The 21,893-nt window shown below is 41.0% G+C and overlaps 1 protein-coding gene across 3 annotated transcripts in view; it reads right to left on the reverse strand.

The window, feature by feature from the left end:
• The window catches only part of bend7 (BEN domain containing 7), a 50,877-nt gene that overhangs the window by 20,859 nt on the left and 8,125 nt on the right, over nucleotides 1–21,893 (reverse strand). The window contains exons 1-5 of one of the 3 annotated variants that reach the window (XM_041202336.1): nucleotides 21,709–21,782; nucleotides 9,217–9,329; nucleotides 8,604–8,945; nucleotides 5,257–5,373; nucleotides 3,364–3,653 (exon numbers count right to left, since the gene is read on the reverse strand). In XM_041202336.1, the coding sequence (XP_041058270.1) occupies nucleotides 3,364–3,653; nucleotides 5,257–5,373; nucleotides 8,604–8,907 (711 nt within the window). In that variant the 5' untranslated portion in view covers nucleotides 8,908–8,945; nucleotides 9,217–9,329; nucleotides 21,709–21,782. Of the gene's footprint in view, nucleotides 1–3,363; nucleotides 3,654–5,256; nucleotides 5,374–8,603; nucleotides 8,946–9,216; nucleotides 9,330–21,708; nucleotides 21,784–21,893 lie in introns of those variants that run through there. The other 2 variants (XM_041202334.1, XM_041202335.1) reach the window with 2 other exon arrangements.

Below are 21,893 nucleotides of genomic sequence, written 5' to 3' on the forward strand. Positions count from 1 at the left end.
TGCAATTGGTATTTCCTAAGTTCCTTGATGCCAAACATCAAATCGCCTTCTAATCCTCAACGGTGGCTACTAGTTTCTCCAGCAATGATTAGTGTACCTATGACAAGCATTGCGAGATCTCTGAAGATATCTTCTTACCTTTGTGGTGAATATCATGTTTAATGTTTCAAAGGCCATACCAATGTCTTCTACTGTTTTCTTTTTCCAACTTCTATCACACAAGCAATTAGATTATTTAAAAACTGCAGGCCATTAATTTGTTTGATTCTTCCCCAAACTTATTCTCAAAGGTAAAAGGCAAACCCCATGATTATAAGTTATTTAGTAAGTGATTTCTGTCATTTTAACATCTAGTTGCAATGGTTGCCTGTTTGCATTTTTTCCTTGTTTCATTAGGGACAAGGTACAACTTCTTAAGAATGTGTTTTGGAACCAAATTGACATTTGATTTTAAACAAAGTGCTTCACTTTCAATCGATACCTCAAATTTAAGAAGCTGTAGTAATACATTCCTACACAATTCAATTCAGGCTCCAAACCCAAAAAGCTCTGCATGCATTCATTTTAATGTTCGACATACAAATATTGTTTCAGTTTCCTTTGTTGCAATAATCACATAATCTATTCTGCTGTGGTGTTCCAAAGTGCTGAGTGGAATGTACATTTCATAATGACAGGGTTTAGCAAACACTGGATATTGGGAAGGCGATATCCTGCGTTAATTTCCTCAAACCACTTTAGTTTATTGACATTGTTCTGTAACCTATGAAGTTATCCAGAATTGAAATTAGGTTCTGTTTGCCTGTCTCTTCTCCATCTGTGCCAGTCTAGTGGCTGCTTCACCATAGATTGATGGAACATTTCTCACTGGAGGTGTAAATCATGGACCTCTTCTTTCTCTCCCACTCCTTTCCTATCACAGAACTAAGTCATGGATTTCCCTTCATTGTTCGTTGTTGCCTGAATCACTTGGAATGATGACTGTTTCTATACCAAGTTTTTACTTGAGTTACACTCAGACATGAATACTTGTTCTTCCCACTGCCTATGCAGAAATCCACATCTCTTCCCTGTGAGCAAGTGCTTTGTAATTGAACAGTTTCACTCTGAAATGCTTGTAAATCTGTCAACTTTTACACATCTTATGGAAATGCTCAACCCCACACATTCCATGGCATTACCTTATGGAAAAGCTTGCTATTGGCTATTTGTGTTAATGGTTGTGTCCAAGTTTTATATTATAAAATAGGTTACCGAAAACAGAATACTTTTATAGATAAAACAAAAGTCAGGCCTCATTAATTACGTTAAAGACAAGTGGAAAGTTCTGTTTTAATTTTGAAGTTATTGTTCTCTCTTTTTATGTCTTAAAAAAATCAGGTTTAATGAAACAATTAATAGGTAATAAACTTGTTATGTAAACTCGAAACAGCAAATTACCACAGTTAGGTAGAAAGTCACTGTTACACGGACTGTCTGGTAGGACGTAAATTAGGATAAAAGCAAAATACTGCGGATGCTAGAAATCTGAAACAAAAACAAAAATAGCTGGAAGAACTCAGGTCTGACAGCATCTGCAGAGAGGAACACAGTTAACGTTTCGAGTCCGTATGACTCTTCATCAGAACTAAGAAATACAGAAATGAAGTGAAATATAAGCTGGTTGAAGGGGGTGGGACAGGTAGAGCTGGATAGAGGGCCAGTGATAGGTGGAGGCAAAGAAGAGATTGCCAAAGATGTCATAGAAAAAAGGACAAAGGGGTGTTGACGGTGGTGATATTAGCTGAGGAATGTGCTAATGATGACATTAAGGGTAGAAAGCAGGACGAGCAAGTGACAGATTAAAGTGATTGGACGGACAACCCCTCCAAATATTTTCTCTGGGTTGGGAAGTAGAGATCAAGAACTTAACATGCATAGAAAATAATATGCACAAACCTTCAACCTCTGACTCCGATTTACAATATTTCAAACACTGTTTAACTCTACAGCCTAATTAGTCAAGACACAGAGACCCATTTCTCCAAAGTGATGTCCCAATCATTAGGAGAATGCACTTTACAGTAAAGATAAACAGTAGCATGTGAGTTTTCACTTGCAATTCTTGCACACTGACTACCAGTCCTAGGTGTGCTACTTAAGGAAGGATAGAACAGAGGACAATTATTTCACTATGGGAGAGCGGGAAAAACATTGAGAAAGTCATTTCAGTCTGATTTGGTAATTCCAACTGGCCAGTTTCAAAATGTCATTGGCAGAGGGCTGGGAACACATTAACAGTATATCCTTATGATAGGAATGGTGCAGAGTAAAGAGAAACTAAAGAGGGAGGAGGGATGAAAAATAAAAAAATACCCTTAAAAAAATAAAGATGCATTTGAAAAGTCTATTCAGACCACTGAGGGAATTCTATCAGTAAAGCCTGAGTGTTGCCATAAAGTTAATTAATCTTCTGTGAATAACTCTAGATAGAGACAACTCTGAAATGTCTGTCCGACCACAAAGACAACTGAAGCAAAACATTCAAAATACCAAACATTTTTCAACCCCAACAAGCTTATTTCATAAATCATAAACCAACAATTCTGTACAGAATATCTAAGTATCTACACCTATATTTTTTCTCAATAACCTTCCAAACCTTTCAAAACCAGATATTGACCAAGCTTCCCTCGAAGGAAGTTAAACCAATGCAGCATGACATTTTTCATCTCCTGATTCCTTCCAGATTGGATATATGTCAGTTATCCTCTGGTACCGCTACCAGTCAGCCATTATCCTTGGCCATGGGTATTGTCCAGCCTTCTTAACACAGAGACAACATCATGGTTTGACACATTCATTTCCAGCAAGAGTCACTGAGAGTTATCAGGAACATAGGAGCAGGAGTAGGCCATTCAGCCCCTCGAGCCTACTCCACCATTTAATTGGAACATGGCTGATCCTCTATCTTCCTGCACTATCCCCGTATACCTTAATGTCACTGGTATCTAGAAATCTATCAATCTCTACTTTGAACACACTCAATGACTGAACCTTCACATTAGGGACCCTGGCTAATTTGTTCACTGTAATCCAGGGGGCTACTGAGACCATAAGAACCCTACAGCACAGCTGAGATCAGCTAACTCAGCACAGACCACTGATCAAACAAAAAATATTTATTGGCCTATTTACTCAGCTACTCACCAGCTAAACTCACTAAGCCAATGCGAAGCAATAAAAGATAAAGCTCCTCTTATTGGAAATACCCAGTTGATATAGACTAACCAATAACTTTCTCTTGGGAAATTAAACCTCCGTCTCCCATGTCCCAGGTAGTGAGCTTCTACACTGTAACAAGTATAACATACTCGCACTTACCTCTAAAAGATCATTGTTTTGTAGGCTATCCAGTTCAGAAATATAACCCTCTACCCGATTTGGTGGGGCTTGCCTTGGATTAATTTCTGTGGTCAATCTCTCTGTTGATATTGAGTGGTTCCTCTCGGTCTGTGGTAGGCTGATGTTCTGATTGTGAATCTTTGGATTTGGTTGAGCTGGGGCAGGCTTGCCCCTGTGGATCAGCCTTTTTTTAATGATTTTGTTCCGTAGTAAACTTGAACGAAAGGTAGTAATGTGGGACGATGGGACGTGCACAATATTCTGAGGGCCTGTAAAGAAACAAGCAGTTTTATTGTAACTCCATGTAACGTTCTGATGTGTGCAATGGTTATAAACACTTTTCATTTTGATGGAAAAAGCTATTTATTTAACAAATAAATACTTCCAGCAAAAAAAAACTGTGCTCATTTTGAAAGTGTCTCTTCGTGCTTCCCTTTTTTGCTGTTTCTGCCTTGAAGATACCAACTCATGTTGGGTATATTCGTGTGCTTGAGAGGTTGTTCTTCACGTATGACACTTGGCAGTAGATGTCACTGGGCTATTTCATTTTATGTCGCATCACAAGTCCAACCTTGCCCTCACCTAACCTTCTCGCACACAAAAGAGAAATGATTAAGGGTAGGAACCCTGTCTGGCAGGTTCCTTACTTAGCCCAGGGCATTAAGGTTAATCACACACCTCACACTAGTTCACCACCTTAACAACTGAGATCAACTACATTTTTGTTTCTGATTCGTTCATAGGATGATGTAATCCCTAGTAAGGCCAGTATTTATTGCCCATCCCTAACTGCCCTTGAGAAGGTGGTGGTAAGCCACTCTCTTGAACTGTTGCCGTTCATGTGGTGTAGGTACACCCACAATGCTGTTAGACAGAAAGTCCTAGGGTTTTGACCCAGTCACAGTGAAGGAACGTTGATATAGTTCCAAGTCAGGATGGTGTGTGGCTTGGAGGGGAACTTGCAGGCGGTGGTATTCTCATGTGTCTGCTGCCCTTGTCCTTCTAGGTGGTAGAGCTCTCAGGTTTGGAAGGTGCTGTCGAAGGAGCCTTGGTGAGTTGCTGCAGTGCATCTTGTAGGTGGTACACACTGCTGCCACTGTGCACTGGTGGTGGAGGGAGTGTTGAAGGTGGTGGATGGAGTGCAGAACAAACCGGGGATTAAATCTGGGGGAGATTTCTGATTTGTACAGTTCAGTATTATACCGAGTAGTGTTGCTATCCACAAAACGGAGAAAAATACCAAGTGTACAATTATCACGAAAATAGTTCCTTACAAGATTACATTATCTTTAAATGAAATAGTTCACCTTAATAGAAACTAAGGTATAAATTATAAAATAGCGGATTAAGAGAAATTCAAGAATAAGCATAGGGTATTGCAGTGTTTCATAGTTCTAAAAAACCGTGGGTGGGGGGGAAGATACAGAGAGAGGGAGAGGGAGAGAGACAAAGAGAGAGAGAGAGGCACCAAGACAGAGAGAGACAGATGGATAGATAGAGAGAGAGAGAGAGAAAGAGAAACTCTGTTTCTCTCTCCACGGGAGTTTAAGAATGCTGTTTTGGAAGTGGAGGCACACGCACACCTACAAAAGACACACAGCTCCACTGGAGACTGGAATTTGGTGAATGTAACAAAGGGAAAGGTTTAGGTTTAGAGATGGGGGAGGAGAAAAGAAGGGAAATGTAGAAGGGGTAACTCAAGATTTAAATCGGTCATGCTCAGTTTCACAAATAGCAGACACACCACTGATTCACCTGTTACCACTGCAGAAGTTTATTGATGTAATCCATGCTGCTTGAAGCCTTGCTTTCTTTTAAACCATAAACAGGAACAAAATGTACATCAGTCAATACAATAAAATCAGACCTCACCAGCTTGACCTTGCATCAACTCCCGCAGAGTTCGAAGTTCCTGCAGTATGGCTAGTAATGTTGGCTGACAACTACACATACAACAGTTAGAATCCAATGTAGAATATGGCATTGTTCCTGCAAAACAACACAACGCTCTAAATTAATTCTGTGTTGGCAAAAGAAGCAGTAACACTGCATCTCTGATAAAACGGCTAACACTTTAGGAGTAAAAAGGAACAAAAATCTTAAAAGTTTAGACCATTTGAAATGAAGTGGTAAGCATGTGGTGGCTGCTTTGCCAATTCTTCTGAATTTACAATATTACAATTTGCTTTTGGGGGGTCTTACCCATACCAAATCATCTGCACCTATCACCCACGTGCTCACTAACCTACATTGTCTCCCCAATAAGCAATGCCTCAATTTTAAAATTCTCATCCTTGTTTTCAAATTACCCCATAGCCATGCCCCTCCCCATCTCTGTGATCTCCTGCAGCCCCACAATCCTCCAAGATCTCTGTCTTTTGTGCAATTAGAATCCCCGATTCTAATTGCTTCACCATTGACACCCGTGTCTTCAGCTGCCAGGTGCTCCTTAATTCCTACCTCTTTGATTAAGCTTTTGGCCATATGCCCTAATATCTCCTTATGTGGATCAATGTCAAATCTTGCTTTAAAGCATTCCAGTGAAGCACCTTAGGACATTTTGTTACGTTTAAGGCCCTATATAAATAAAAATTATTGTTGTTGAGGTACTTGCAGCCTGCATCCTCAGAACACTTGCCACTTTGCCCATCACATGAATATGGTTTCTGGATCATTGGCTGTCCCTCGATTGAAAGATGAGGTCTACTTGGTTGTGAGTTTCTGCCGTGTGTCTTCACGTGACTGAACAGGCTAATTCTCGACCCGCAGATCTTTGGGCACATGGGACAGCACGTGCCATGAGGTAGTGGGATCCAGAGTGCAGGATTTGCTGCTTTTCTTTCCTGCTCTATCGCTGCCCTGCATCTGGAATCAAACTGTGATGCAGCTTGATGGATATATTGCCACTATTTTGAATGAATGGTAGCAAGCTCCTCCTTGTCATTAATGTCAATACTGCCGCATTTCAAGGAGAGCTTCAGAGTGTCTTTGCAATGTTTCCTTTGTCCTCCTGTAACGCTGGCCATTTGAGATTTGAGAAATCAGGACTTGGTTGGGGGAAACATCTTTTGGTCATCTGTACACAGTCCATCGTAGTTGATTTTGCAGGAGATTTTCCTGAATGCTTGTGGAGCTAGTTTCAAGAAGGACACGAAAGTTTGTTCAACGGTCCTCCCACTGAATCAGGAGGATGCTGATGGAATTTCTCTAACTCTCTTATGTGTCATTGAAACAATCCAGGTCTGACTGCAGACAATTGCTCTGTATCTTTGGACTTTTGTTGACTTGTGGAGGTCCTTGTTGTCAAACACTCGCTGCTGTAGTTTGCAGAAGGCTCAGCTAAGGCAGCTGATCAGGTGTTGCCTCTCCTCATCAATGGCCTCTTGAGACAGTTGGTTACAAAGTTTGGGAACTGCTCAACATATTCCAAAGTCTTTTCTTCAACACATAGGTGAGGTGAAATATTTGACTGACCCGGATGACTCATTGTATAAGGCAAGTATGACCATCCTAGAATTCCAGGATAACAGAGACATTTTTCTACAATTTTTAAACCTTGAATATCCAGTATACAAACAGGTATTTCAAACAGTATAAAAAATAAAATCAAAAGGATCTAAAATTCTTAAAAATAACTTTACTATCCAAACAATCCAAGCTTCACCAATTCCATTTTGGAAAACAAGTTCATTAGCCACTTGGTTGAAATAAGAATAAAGCAACTATGAGTTGGAGTAGGTTATAGGGCTCCTCAAGCCTGCTCTGCTATTCAATAGGATCATGTCTGATCCTCTACCTCAACTTCACCTTTCTGCATTGTCCCCAGATTCCTTGATTCTCTTGCTGTCCTAAAATGTACAAATCACGTTCTTGAATATATTCAACGACTGAGCATCCACAGTTCTCTGGGGTAGAGAATTCCAAAGATTCACAACACTCTGAGTAAAGTAATTTCTCCTCATCTCCGCCCCTTATCCTGAGACTTTAACCCTACTGTTCTGGATTCCCCCAGCCGGGGGAAACAAGCTCTCAGCATTTATTCTCAAGCCTTCTAAGAATCTTGTATGGTTCAATGAGATCACCTCTCATTCTTCTAAATTCCAGAGAGTAAAGATTCAACTACTCAATCTCCCTCACAGAACAACCCTCTCTGCCCAAGATTTCAGTTGTCCAGTCAGAACATTCAATTATTGCTTGGGATTTCCTATGACTCAGGACATTTTAGAACTTGCTCTATATTCGCTGTAAATTTTTTAAAAGTCTGAATACTAGAAATTTGAAAACCACAAAAAATTCGGGAGATATATGTGAAAAGGCATAAACAAATTGACATTCCAGACAAGATCCTACATTAGAACTCAGAAAGGCTCCCGAAGAAAACCTGTCTTTTCTTTAAATTTTGCACATGTAAACTTAACATGTACCAACATTTTCTGTTTTTATTTCAGATACCTAGAGACTTGAACTCTTTTATATTGTCATACCAAGCTAATTGCATTAAGCATACCTATAAAACAAAAGGACTCAGTTACAGAAAAAAGCAGGCATGGACTCGATAGGCTGAATGGTCTCCTTCTGACTCCATGACCCTCTATTTCCTCAATTACAGTACTACCCTATGCTGTCAGACAGAACATGGCACTTGCACAGCTTCCAACACTAAAAAAAATTACACACTTACACTTGTATACATTACGTTTCTTATTGACCAGATACACTTATAACTGAAATGTCCTACATATTTCCTCTTACTGGGCAGAACAGCGACAGGAAAGCATGATGAAACCACAAGATTTGTTATATTTATTTTTTCTCCTTCATAAAGTTCACACTTCTAAAGATATGAAGTTAGACCCTATTTTGCAACCTGATGTGGGATGAGAGTCAATAACAAAGCAGAGTCAGCATGGCTTCATGAAGGGGAAATCATGTCTAACCTGGCATACAGGGCTATGGGCCTAGTGCTGGAAAATGGGATTAGAATAGTTAGGTACTTGTTTGACCGGCGCAGACTTGATGGGCTGAAGGGCCTTTTTCTGTGCTGTAGCCCTCCATGACTCTTAACAATATGCTGCTCAGTACATCTTTTGGATAGATATTGGTTGAATGTTCTGTTACCTCAAAAAACGCACTTGGTGCACAGCTGCTTTTATTCCTTCTGAAAGAAACTGGATTAATCAAAATTCACGTCCTCACAAAAAAAAATAAAATTAACGTACCATTGCTTTCTGGCAGGCCTTGGAGTCTTTCAGTATTTGCATCTATTACTGGTTTAGATGGTCTGGAGCCTTGGCCACTGTATCCTCCTGAAACACTGGAATTCTGTGTTTGAACCTGGATATCTTTCCAGACAATAGTCTGGGATGAATGAGGTTCATCAGGACGGGCACTGGACTGGTTTGGATTGTGTTGGAGCCATGTTAAATCTGAAGCCTCTGGTTCCTCCTTCAGTTTTTCTCTACCAGGCATTAATGGCTGATGGATCCTTGTGCTATTAACCTTGTTATTTAATAAGCGCCTCATTCCTGACACTTGCTTCTTCAACCCCTCAAATACGTCACCTAGCAAACAACATAAACAGTTATTCAAAAAAAAAGCATGGTTTATTTATACATGAATGTAACAAAGAACATTGTGCCAATTCAGGATTGAAAGTGTTGAAGAATAAAGCTGTTCTGTTACGGCACCCACCCTAGGCTGTTGAAAGAAGCCAGTGAAGAGCTAGCAGAAATTTTGACCACCATTTTATAAATTGCAGCCGAGGTCTGGAGCAAGCCAGGGTGACACTTCTGTCGAGAGGGAAATAGAAAGATAAACTACAAACAAACTAACCTATCAGTTGAAGGTAAACTCAGATTCCATAATTAAAGAACATTGTAGAAATGTGAATCAAGAACAGCCAGCACAGTTAAAGGCAAAGGCAAAATACAGCGGATGCTGAAAATCTGAAATGGAAACAGAAAATGCTGTAAATACACAGCAGGTCAGGCAGGGTCTGTGGAGAGAGAAACACAGTTTACGTTTCAGGTCAATGACCTTTCATCAGGACATTTATAACTGTTAAAAGCAAGTTGTGTTTGATTAATTTAAGAGAGCGTTTTGAAAAAAAATATCAATTGGATAGCTACAGGGAATGCAGCAGGTGCAGCATATCTGGATTTTCAGAAGGTGTTCAATGAGAAGTCTTATGGAAGGACTTTTACAAACATTCAAGCATTAGAGTATTAGAAGAAATGTAATAGCATAGATAGGTTGACAGACATGAAATAAAGGATTTTACTGCTAATATTGATGGCCTCTATATATGGTCATCCCCCTATCTACCAGTCCTCTGGCACTACACCATTTTCTAATGAATTATTAAATATCTGTAGTAATGCCTCTGCTACCTCTTCCCTAGATTCTTCTAAGATATGTGGATGCAATCCTCTTTGAGTTTGTTTAGTTTATTCAACGCATGCCTTTTTATTTTAAATGCATTTATCTCATGACTCATTTCACCATTCAATGTTATATCTTCCTTGTAAATAGCAAAGCAAAATAAATAATATTTCTGCCATTTCTCTATCATTGCCTGCGGTACTATTATGTCTATCCCATAATGGTCCTATTTCCATCACAGCCTTTTTTTTTTATTGATGGTGCTGTAAAATATTTCACTATTTTATGTTCCTTGGTAATTTAATTTCATAGTTCCTCTTTACCTTCCTAATTTTTTTTTTTTACTTCTCACCTAATCTTTTTGTATTCTCTCTTGTCCTGCACTCCACTGCATCCACTTAATGGATGCCTCTTTCCCATCCCACCATTGTTCCCTTATGTGTTTATTCATCCATGGAGTCCCACTAGTGTTTAATTTGTTCTTTTCTTTTCACAGAATATATTTTTCCTGCACTCTGTTGAATACCGTTTTAAGTGTTTCCAGTGTTGTTCTATATAATTGTTTGCCAAATTTATTGCCTATTTTATTTGCCTAAAATCCATTCTCAGTCCCTCAAAATCAACGTTTTTCCAAACTTGTAACTTGGTTTTCATCATACTTATGCCCTTCCCTATCATTATCTTAAAGTGTATTTATTATGGTCACTATTGTCCAGATGTTCCCCAATTTTACTTCTCTTACCTGCTCTGTTCATTCCCCATTACTAGATCCAACTGTGAATCTTACCTTGTTGGGCATTTACGATATTGGGTTAGAAAGAAGTCAAGGAACTCAAATCCCTTAACCTTTTTACCTACCTCTAGGTGATGCTAAGTATGTAAAAAATATTTGAAAACTGTTTGGATACCATATGTAGTTTTAGGAATCAGCATTGTTGCAAGGTCACTAAAACCTCTGTAGATCTCACAAGATGATGTTGGGGAAGACAAATTACACTGACACTGGAATTGTTTCTACTGAAGCAGAGAATGAATTTAGATTTAATAAAGATCTTAAAAATATTTTGGAAGCATTTTGATGGAACAAATAGGAAAATACCAGTTCTTCTGGTTACAGAGTCAACAATGAGGAGTCATCAATTTATAATTACTAATAGGAGAGTGAGAGAAGCAGTGTGGGAAAACTTTCTTTACACAGAGATTTGCTGGAGCCTGGAAAACATTACCACGTGGAGCACTGAAGCAGAGACTTACATCTTTCTCAGGGTAAAGTAGAACATATTTGAAGCAGAGGAAGATATTAGGGCTTTGAAGAGGCAGCAGATGTGGGATTAGTTTTGGATTGTTCTAATGGAACAGACGCTTTAAACACAATGGACGAAAAGGTCTCTTCCTACCCTGTAAAGGTCCATGGTTCCACTTTGATTTACTGACACTAAGAAGCATTCATAGGTTGGTCAGCTAAAATATAGGGCTTCTGCAGTCAGTGTCAATCACGTTGGCACCATTCTCACCTCAATTAGAAGATGGTGGGTTTAAATCCCTTCCAGGGCTTCAGCACATAACCTAGATTAACAGTCCAGTGCAATATTGAGAGACTACTGTCCCAAGGGTTTATTTGGCTGGTCAATTAGATGTTAAAGATCCCACTATACCATCTTGAAAGAATTCCTCCATCATCCTGACCTAAGTTCCTCTCTCACTTGGCATGACTAATAAAATATAATGGTATTATTCATCCCATTGCCCTTTGTAGTAACTTCTAAACAGCAACAACTTAAATTTAACATTGTGAAACGTCCCAAGGCATGGAACACGAGCGATGTCAATAAAATTAAATGCTTAAGTCCATGACGAGATATTAAGGCAGATAAGCAAAAGCTCGATCAAAGAGGTAGGTTTGAAGGAGCATCTTAGAGGAAGAGAGAGCAGTAGAGAGGTTGAGAAGTTTAGGGAGAAAATTCCTGATTAATTACTTAATGTGCCTTAATTTTGCTTGAATTTAGTTGTTTTTTGGTGAATGTTGGGAAAAAGACCACTTTTGTACTCACATACAGGACGCAACAAAAAATGGATGCAACAAGGGCAAACATCTCATGAATTTGCTCACAGTGCTTGCTGAGTACTGGGGGGGTAAATTAAATTTACCATTGTTGTAGCTCATCCTCAAACAAGCCCAGCTAAGCAAATGATGATTAACTTTGAATTTGCATTGCAAGGAACAAAGTTCCAGGTGGTGACTTTATGATGGGTGGAATTTTCTGTGAAAACGTTTTGGTTTCTGGTATCAAAGTCATATCTTGGAACTAATTCGGACTCTTTAGGATATTGTGAAAAAAGAGAACATTGACCCCATCCCTCCAGGTTGAATTTTAAACTTGGTCCCAGAAACGAAAGGTATAGTCACTGCAACTTTCAAGCTCCAGTATGGATTGACCTCCACAGAAAACTGAATGGAGTTTGGTTGAGCTAATTTCAATTCTGTGGATTTAAAAATAAATGCTCCTTCAAATTCGTATGTCCTGAATGGGATTAGGAGAGCTGTGCTTACTAACTGACACTATTAGTAGTAGAATCCTATTATGATCCCATCTGATGTTACAACCGGGCAAGGCTGATCCTAGGGTGGAACCCAGCTTGATAGATCCTAACTTATATTTTTGTTTTATTTAGATACGTGGAGAGGGGCTACTGAACAGAGTCACCAGAGTCAGCTAATGAACTTTTAACAAAAACGTAAAACATTTATTAAACCAGAAAAGGTGAACTATATTATAATACTCCTTCACCCACAACTATACCTTTTACAGATATATACAGATTTGTTAGGATAACCCATGTTACAAAAGCTATCTTATACTCCAATGTTCACAGTAAGTACATGGTCGACGTAAACCAACAGGCACCCTGTGGTCAGACACACCACATTCTGAAACCAAGTGACAGCTGCCACCCCAAACAGATGCTATGGATCTCTCATCAATTCCCCCCAGACGCTTGTCCACCATGAGCCAACCGTCTCACTGAACTCTGTCTTTCACACAAGGGTTTTCAATCTCCATTCTTCAAGGACCCACTTTGGAATCTTCTCCCAAACCAAAGCTTTCTCCCAGGCGCCTTCCACAAGGGTTCACCTCCAGGGTTTCGAACCCTCCCTCCAATGTTCCTCTTCCCTTGGTCACCACTTTCATTTAAGCTTTCTTCCACGCACTCTCTCTCACCGACTCAGCCATCAACAGTACACCACTGCTTCACATGCCCATTGCAAAGAGTTACAGACCTTCAGCCATTTCTTTGGACCTTCTTGCCTCTTGCAAGCTGTTCTCGCTCTAAAGCTGCTTTCTTCAGGTTTAATCTCTTTAAATCTGAAGCTTGGAGCCTTACTCTCTGCCCCTCATTCTTAACTTCATTAACAGGACCTTTTCCAGGTTCCTGTCCTTTCTTTGACTAGAAGATTGGCTTGGGACTTTCTCCTGTTCCACTCCCCTGGATATTGCAGTCTTTTCCTTAGATTTGGACTTGCTGTCTGTCCCTTTTACTCTAGTCTCTCTCTGGGAACTGCTTTCAACCTAATTTAGCTTGGGACTGGCTATCTGTCTCTTCTAGGTGGCTGCTGCTTAGAAGCTGTCTTCAAGCTGAACTCAAAAATGCTGTTGCTTTAGTTTTTGTGTGTGTGACTGGGAGGGACCTGCCACTCTGGACCCCTGTTGCTAGGCAACAGCCCAGTTTCTGTACACTCGTTTGTCTAACTTAGCTGCAATAGTTGTAAACCTTTCATTAAAATGCAGGAACCTTTTAAAGTGGAACTAAAACTCCACTTGACCTCTCTTAACACACAGATACAGGAATACAAATCAAACTTGAACTTTAAAGCTAAAACCCATTCTTAACACCTACAAATACAAATATAACTTACTTAAACTATCTCTATTTCCTAACAACCCTTATTGAAACTCTACTGTAATAACATCTACCACATCATTATTTTTAAAACTACAATTACGTTTCAGGAAAAGCACCAGGTATTTTCATTGTGGTTGGGCTGAGCAGACTGCAGCTCCACATAGGGGAGGATTTTTCCCTCGTCGGGCGGGTTCGGTGGGGCAGTCAGGATTGGGGCCGGACCGCGATTTCACGCTGGCTGGCCAACTAAGGCCCGCCCAGCATGAAACACGAAGTGCAGCATTCTGTGCATGCGGGGTGAGTGGGGAAGGAGGACAAGTGTGAACTTCACGCAGGTGTGCACTGGAAAAGCTCCTTGAGGCATAGAGCTGCCTCAGGGAGCTGAACAATGTAAAACATTAAAAATTAAGATTTTAGAACTGTAATAAAACAGGTCCCCTCATGTGACTCTGTCACATGAGCACGGACATGTTATAAATTTAATTTAAAAACTTTTATTTTTACTTGCTGTTGTAAACCTCATCCCGCCTGTGGATGAGGTTTCCTAAAAAATGCAAAGCCCGCTTGGCCTTTTCACCTGCCCGCCAGCCATAAAGTTGGAATGGCAGCAAAAAAGGTCTTTCAATTATCTTTTAATGGCCTTAAGAGGCCTTTTAATTGTTGGAGGGCACACTGCCGACTCCGGCGTGCGCCCCTTGAACGAAATATCGCGCCAGTGCCCGATGACACCAGGACGCTCGCCCGTCGTCATTTTACACTTGGTCAGGTCGGGTGTATGCCCATCCAACTAGCTGAAAATTCTGGCTATAGTCTCCAGGACAGCTTGTGAAACTGCAGACACAACTGGCTTATTATTGGGCCAGAACTTCTGAGGAGCAGCAATCACAGTCAGATTGTCACTCCGCTCCTTCTTACTCACCTTAGTCAGAAGCTGCACCTTCCCTGGCCGACCTTCCCATGCAGGGCGGGTAGGAAGAGTGCAGCGCAGCTGTTCAGAGGTCTCACAGTCGAGTTGGGGAAAAGGAAGCCATGCCCCTTTTGCTTTTTTTTAATTCATTCATGGGATGTGGGCTTCCCTGGCTGGGCCAGAATTTATTGCCCATCCCTAATTGCCCTTGAGAAGATGGTGCTGAGCTGCCTTCTTGAACGACTGCAGTCTATGTGGTGTAGGTACACCCGCAGTGCTGTCAGGAAGGGAGTTCCAGGATTTTGACACAGCGACAGTGAAGGAATGGCGATATAATTCCAGGTCAGGATGGTGAATGACTTGGAAGGGAACTTCCAGGTGGTGGTGTTTCCATCTATCAGCTACCCTTGTCCTTCCAAATGGTAGTGGTCGTGGGTTTGGAAGGTGCTGTCGAAGGAGCCTTGGTGAATTCCTGCATTGCATCTTGTAGATGGTACGCACTGCTGCTACTGTGCTTCAGTGGCAGAGGGAGTGAATGTTTGTGGATGTGGTGCCAATCAAGCGGGCTGCTTTGTCCTGGACGGTGTCAAGCTTCTTGAGCATTGTGGGAGCTGCACTCATCCAGGCAAGTGGGGAGTATTCCATCACATTTCTGACCCGTGCTTTGTAGATGGTGGACAGGCTTTGGGGAGTCAGGAGGTGAGTTACTCGTCTTACGATTCCTAGCCTCTGACCTGATCATGTAGCCATCATATTTATATGGCTAGTCCAGTCCAGTTTCTGGTCAATGGTATCCCCCAGGATGTTGATAGCCGGGGGGGGGGGGGGGGGGGGGGGGGGTTCAGTGATGGTAATGCCATTGAACATCATGGGGCGTGGTAGGATTTTCTCTTACTGGTGATGGTCATTGCCTGGCACTTGTGTGGCGCAAATGTTGCTTGCCACTTGTCAGCCCAAGCCTGGATATTGTCCAGGTCTCACTGAAGCAGTCCTTGTCAAGTGCAGCATCTGAGGAGTCGCAAATGATGCTCAACATTGTGTAATCATCAGCGAACATCCCCACTTCTGGCCTTATGTTAGAAGGAAGGTCATTGATGAAGCAGCTGAAGACTGTTGAGCCTTGGACACTATCCTGAGGAACTCCTGCAGTGATGTCCTGGAGCTGAGATGACTAACCTCCAACAACCAGAATTATCTTCCTTTGTGCTAGGTATGACTCCAACCAGTGGAGAGTTTCCCCCTCCGATTCCCATTGACTCCAGTTTTGCCAGAGCTCCTTGATGCCACAGTCGGTCAAATGCTGCCTTGATGTCAAGGGGAGTCACTCTCACCTCACCTCGGCAGTTCAGCTCTTTTGTCCATGTTTGAACCAAGGCTGTAATGAGGTCAGGAACTGAGTGGCCCTGGCGGAACCCAAACTAGGCGTCAATGAGCAGGTTATTGCCAAGCAAGTGTCCCTTGATAGCACTGTTGATGACCCCTTCCCTTACTTTACTGATAATCGAGAGTAGACTGACGTAATTGGCTGGATTGGATCTGTCCTGCTCTTTGTGTACAGGAAATACCTGGGCAATTTTCCACATAGCCAGGTAGATGCCAGTGTTGTAGCTGTACTGGAACAGCTTGGCTAGGGGTGCAGCAAGTAATGGAGTACAAGTCTTCAGTACTATTGCTGGAATGTTGTCAGGCCCCATAGCCTTTGCAGTATCCAGTGCCTTCAGCCTTTTCTTGACATCATGTGGAGTGAATCAAATTGGCTGAAGACTGGCATCTGTGATGCTGGGGACCTCCGGAGCAGGCCGAGATGGATCATCGACATGGCACTTCTGGCTGATGATTGTAGCAAGTGCTTCAGCCTTATCTTTTGCACTGATATGCTGGGATCCTCCATCATTGAGGATGGTGATATTTGTGGAGCCGCCTCTTCCAGTGAGTTGTTTAACTGTCCATCACCATTCACGACTAGATGTGGCAGAACTGCAGAGCTTAGATCTGATCCTTTGGTTGTGGGATCACTTAGCTCTGTCTCTCACTTGTTGCTTATGCTGTTTGGCATGCAAAAAGTCGTGTGTTATTGCTTCACCAGGCTGACACCTCATTATTAGGTCCGTCTGGTGTTGCTTCCTAGCATGTCCTCCTGCGCTCTTCATTGAGCCAGGGTTGATCCCCTGGCTTGATGGTAATGGTACAGTGGGGGACATGCTGGGCCATGAGGTTGCAGATTGTGTTTGTGTAGAATTCTGCTGCTGCTGATGGCCCAGAGCCCTTCGTGGGTGCCCAGTCTTGAGTTGCTAGATCTGTTCGAAAAGTGTCCCATTTAGCACAGTCGTCATGTCACACAACACGACAGAGGGTATCCTTAATATGAAGGTGGGACAATGAGTGGTGGTCACTCCTACCGATACTGTCATGGAAAGCTGCATCTGCGGCAGGCAGGTTGGTGAGGATAAGGTTAAGTATGTTTTTCCCTCTTGTTGGTTCCGTCACCACCTTGTGCAGGCCCAGTCTAGCAGCTATGTCTTTTAGTATTAGGCCAGCTCAGTCTGTAGTGGTGCTACCGAGCCACTCTTGGTGATGGACATTGAAGTCCTCCTTGGTACATTTTGAGCCCTTGCCACCCTCAATGCTTCCTCCAAGTGGTATTCAACATGGAGGAGCACTGATTCATCAGCTGAAGGAGGGTGGTACAAGGTAATCAGCAGGAGGTTTCACTGCCCACGTTTTACCTGATGCCATGAGACTGCGATGTTGAGGACTCCCAGGGCAACTCCCTCCCGACTGTATACCACTGTGCCACCACCTCTGCTGGGTCTGTCCTGCCGGTGGGACAGGACATACCCAGGGATGGTGATGGTGGTGTCTGGGACATTATGTATAAGATATGATTCCGTGAGGATGACTATGTCAGGCTGTTGCTTGACTAGTCTGTGAGACAGCTCTCCCAATTTTGGCACTAGCTCCCAGGTGTTCGTCAGGAGGACTTTGCAGGGTCGACAGGGCTGGGTTTGCTGTTGTTGTTTCCGGTGCCTAGGTCGATGCCGGGTGGCCTGTCCGGTTTCATTCCTTTTTTGAGACTTTGTAGTGGTTTGTTGCAACTGAGTAGCTTGCTCGGCCATTTCAGAGGGCATTTAAGAATGGCCAGACCAAGAAAGGACGATAGATTTCCTTCCCTAAAGGATACTAGTGAACCAGATGGGTTTTTACACCAATCGACAATGGTTCCATGGTCATCATTAGACTTTTAATTCCAGATTTTTATTGAATTCAAGTTCCACCATCTGCCTTGGTGGGATTCAAATCTGAGTCCCCAGAGCATTACCCTTGGTCTCTGGATTACTAATCCAGCGACAATATCACTACACCACCCATTGTTATAGTACTAGCTGCTGAAAAGCAGGTAGGTTTAAAGGTCCAGCCATTTTGAGACCTGGGAAAAGGTACACATGTAAGGTAGGTGCCAGATGGACCAAATCCACTAGGGAAACTTCGTCATGCTATCACAATGGTTTTGCAATTTGTATTTATTACAAGATGTGTGCACTGAATTCAGAAGTAATAAGTCAACCAAGGCCTTTAGAGATTTAAAAAATTAAATTAAAATATTTAACAAAATATCAAAGATTCCAAGCACATACATAAGACTACAAATTACTCACTACTATAATAATTCCTAAAATCCCTAATTAACCTAACCCCAGTTACACCCTTTTTAAGGTAACAGTCCAAAACAGATTTTAGATTTAAAACAGAACTAGCAAGTTAACACAATACCAACTTGACAGTGGAATTCCAAATGGCTTTTTCCCCAACTTCAGTTTCATTATTTAGCAGACTTATGTACCAATAGCTGGAGGTTTCATTGAGGCTATTCCACACACTCCTGTCAGAGCTTACATGGCCTTTCTCTCTTTTTAATGTGTAAATTATATTGTTCCACATTTCTTTGAAACCGTGTCTTCCTCATAATATAAAAAACTTTCATGTTGCCAATATTGTCAGTAACCTTTGGGAAAAATAAACACACACCTTAGTCCTACTTATCTGGCTAGTTGTAAACAGACTAAGATTCCTTTGAAATCCAAATAATCCCTTCATTTATCTAAAATTGCAAATTCTTTTCACACCTTACATGCTAAGCTAGCATCCATGTTTACTCATTAGCATGTCAAGCACCTAACTTCCTTTGATGATTTCAACCTTGCAGTCTACTTGACTCCAAATGTAATTAAATCACCTAGGCAGACCCAACTATATTTACCCCATAAACCAACTTCACAATAAATCAGAAAAATATTATGAAAATTATATATTTTCATCACAGTGCCTTCTTTCCCTTTTATTCTATGACCTAGAATTTTGATACAAGTCTGTTGTGTGGCACTCTATCAAATGCCTTTTGAAAATCCAAATACACCGCATCAACAGCATTGCCCTCATCAGCCTTCTCTGTTACCTCCTCAAAAAAACTCCAGCAAGTTAGTTAAACATGATTTCCCTTCATGAATCCATGCTGGCTTTCCATAATTATCCTGCACTTGTCTAAGTGACTACTGATTTTGTCCTGAACTATAGTTTCCAGAAGTCAAGGCCTACCACTGAAGTCAAACTGACTTTTATTACAAAATTCTTTTATCAACTTCCTGCTATTTGCAATCGAAGGAAGGAACGAGGTGGTACAATTGCACAGCACACTTTAATACCAACAACCTGTGCCATGGACACCAGGCTGCACCCCACAGAGTGAGTTTCTTAGTCCAGCTGATTCATCATGAGGTGGGGGGGGGGGGGGGGGGTGTAAATTGGATACAAGACACTTTGCTATGGGAAGGGCAACATTTTTTTAAAAGAAAGATACTTGTAAAATGCACAGTGGCAGAGCAAGTCACCCCAGGCTGCTTGAACGCACCTTCTAATGACTGACACTTTGAAATAGATAGGTCGCATGGACACCTTTCTGACAAGATTGTTCATGGCTGGCAGATGGACTAGACAAAGCAAGCTAGTGGGATAAGAAAATATTTTAAAATTGCGTACAGGTGGTGTAAGAGTGTGGAGCAGTAAGATGTTTCCCGAGAAGTAAGAAGTCCACAGGAAATTTGTCTCTGTATCCTAAAACGTTAAGTTGAGACAGTATTATTGCAAATAATTAATTAATGTAAAAGGGCTGGGGGCATTAACACAGAACAGGAGACATGAAATCTGTAATAAATAGCAAACTAAAACAGGTTAAATTAATGGATGTGCTGTTATGAACTGTTACACATACTTTCTTTCGAGGTTGTATTCTAAGTGGTCATATAGTCCTTACAAGGCATCACAAAACTATCATATTTTCATTATAATATTTTGGGTATTGTAAGGTAGGCTTATGTGTGTGTGGCTGATTTAATTGAATTAGAGTCGGATAGACTGCAAGGTTGAAATGACCAAAAGAGCTGGGTGTAAAAAGGGTATTTGAAATGCTAATGAGTGAGCTAGGGTATCCTCAGCAGATAGGGTGTGAATGAAATTTGCCTGTTAAGATAAGTAAGCAGTTGTTTGGTTTTCAAAGAGATAGCGTAGGTTGTTTACAACTAACAAGATAAATAGAGCAAGGTTATTAAATTTATTTTTCCCAAACAAAGGCCATATTGACATCATGAAACTTTTTTATGTGAAAAGTAAATTCCAAAGACATGTGGAAAAAATGGGATTTACAGATTAGAGAGGAAGAAATATATTTAAAGAAGGATGGAAGGTTTTATCAGGGTAAGATCTGAAAGATACACCATGTGAAACAGACTTGGGAAACAGTCTCAAGCCACTTTGCAGAAGTCTGCTGTTCCAGTAATCAAAGTTGTGTTAAAAGCCTTTGGAATTCCACTGTCAAGTGGGTGCCTGTGGTAACCTTGGATTGCCTATCTAAATGTAAATCTGTTTTTGGACTGTTGCCTTAAAGGGGGTGTGTAACCAGGAGTCAGGTTAATTAGGAATTTTGGGATTTGTTATAATATTAAGTAATGGTGTAACTGTAACCTTGTGCATGGTTTAATTCTTTTCTTTTGTTAATAAATGTTTTAGTTTAGTTTTTTTAATCTCTTAAGGTATTAGTGAGCTCATTACTTCTGAATTCAGTGTACAAATCTTCTCGTAATAAATATAAATTGCAAAACCGTTGTGATGGCTTGGCCAAGTTTCCCTTGTGGATTTGGTCTGCCTGGCGAATACCACTTGCTGTATCATAACAAGAGACATTGACATAAAGTGCTACATAATATACATGCTACCAAAATTAAACCCCACAGAGTTAAAGGGCACTGCATAGATATAAAATTGGCTAAGAAACATAGAGCAGAGAGTGGTGGTGAAGTTATTCTTCAGACAGGAGCAAAGTACAGTGGTGTACGCCAAGGCTCAGTAATCAGCTCACTGTTCTTTACGATTATATATTAATAACCTGGACTTGGGTGTACAGGAAACACTTTCAAAGTGTGCAAATGACATAAAATCCTTAGTAATATAAATAGTGGGAAGGGTGTCTTCAGGAAGACATAAACAGACTAGCAAAAAGGACAGATACTTGGCAGATGACACTTAATGCAGATAGAAATGTCGTCACTCCAGTAACATCACCAATATGAGGTGTCATGTAGTGGTTTGTTAATGCCAAGATGCATGGCAGCTCTAACTCACCCAAGAGCTGCTCCAGAGTTGTCCAACAACATGAAACAACAGCTATAGCTTGTCACATGGTTCCTAAGAGTTCAGCAATTCTTAAGTTGCTTTGAAGCCATCACACTTGCTGTTTACTATAGAGCAGCTTCAAGATATATGAGGTGCTCACATGGAGGGAGGCATACCTCAAAAGCCTCTATGCCAGTAAAATTGGCAACATTTCCCAAAGTGTAATATTTTCTTCTAAACCAAGAACTTAAAAACAAACAAAATAAAAGGTTCACTAAACTTTCCAAATTGTAGAGACAGATATTTTGTTCAAACTATGTTTTGGCTAATGTTGTAAAATGGGGAAATGCATTGAAAGTTAATTCCCCAGCTTTTCATTCCCTTTAGACTCATTAACGATGTTTCGCATTGAAATATTTTGCTGGTGATTGTAACTATACAAAGTATACAGTAGTGAAACAAAGACATACCTGTGACAAACAGCGCATCATGTGCCCTTCCTATGTTTTCATTGCTGCTGTCAGAATGGTTATCATCCTGATAATCTGCAACAAATACCTTCGCTTAGTACACGTTTACAATCTTGGTATTACTGCCCAAAACCAATCATTATATCTGTTAGAAATACTCCTGTGGCATGTTGAAGAAAGAAACG

This window comes from Carcharodon carcharias, chromosome 13 (genome assembly GCF_017639515.1).
Source record: "Carcharodon carcharias isolate sCarCar2 chromosome 13, sCarCar2.pri, whole genome shotgun sequence".
In the NCBI taxonomy this organism is placed as follows: domain Eukaryota; kingdom Metazoa; phylum Chordata; class Chondrichthyes; order Lamniformes; family Lamnidae; genus Carcharodon; species Carcharodon carcharias.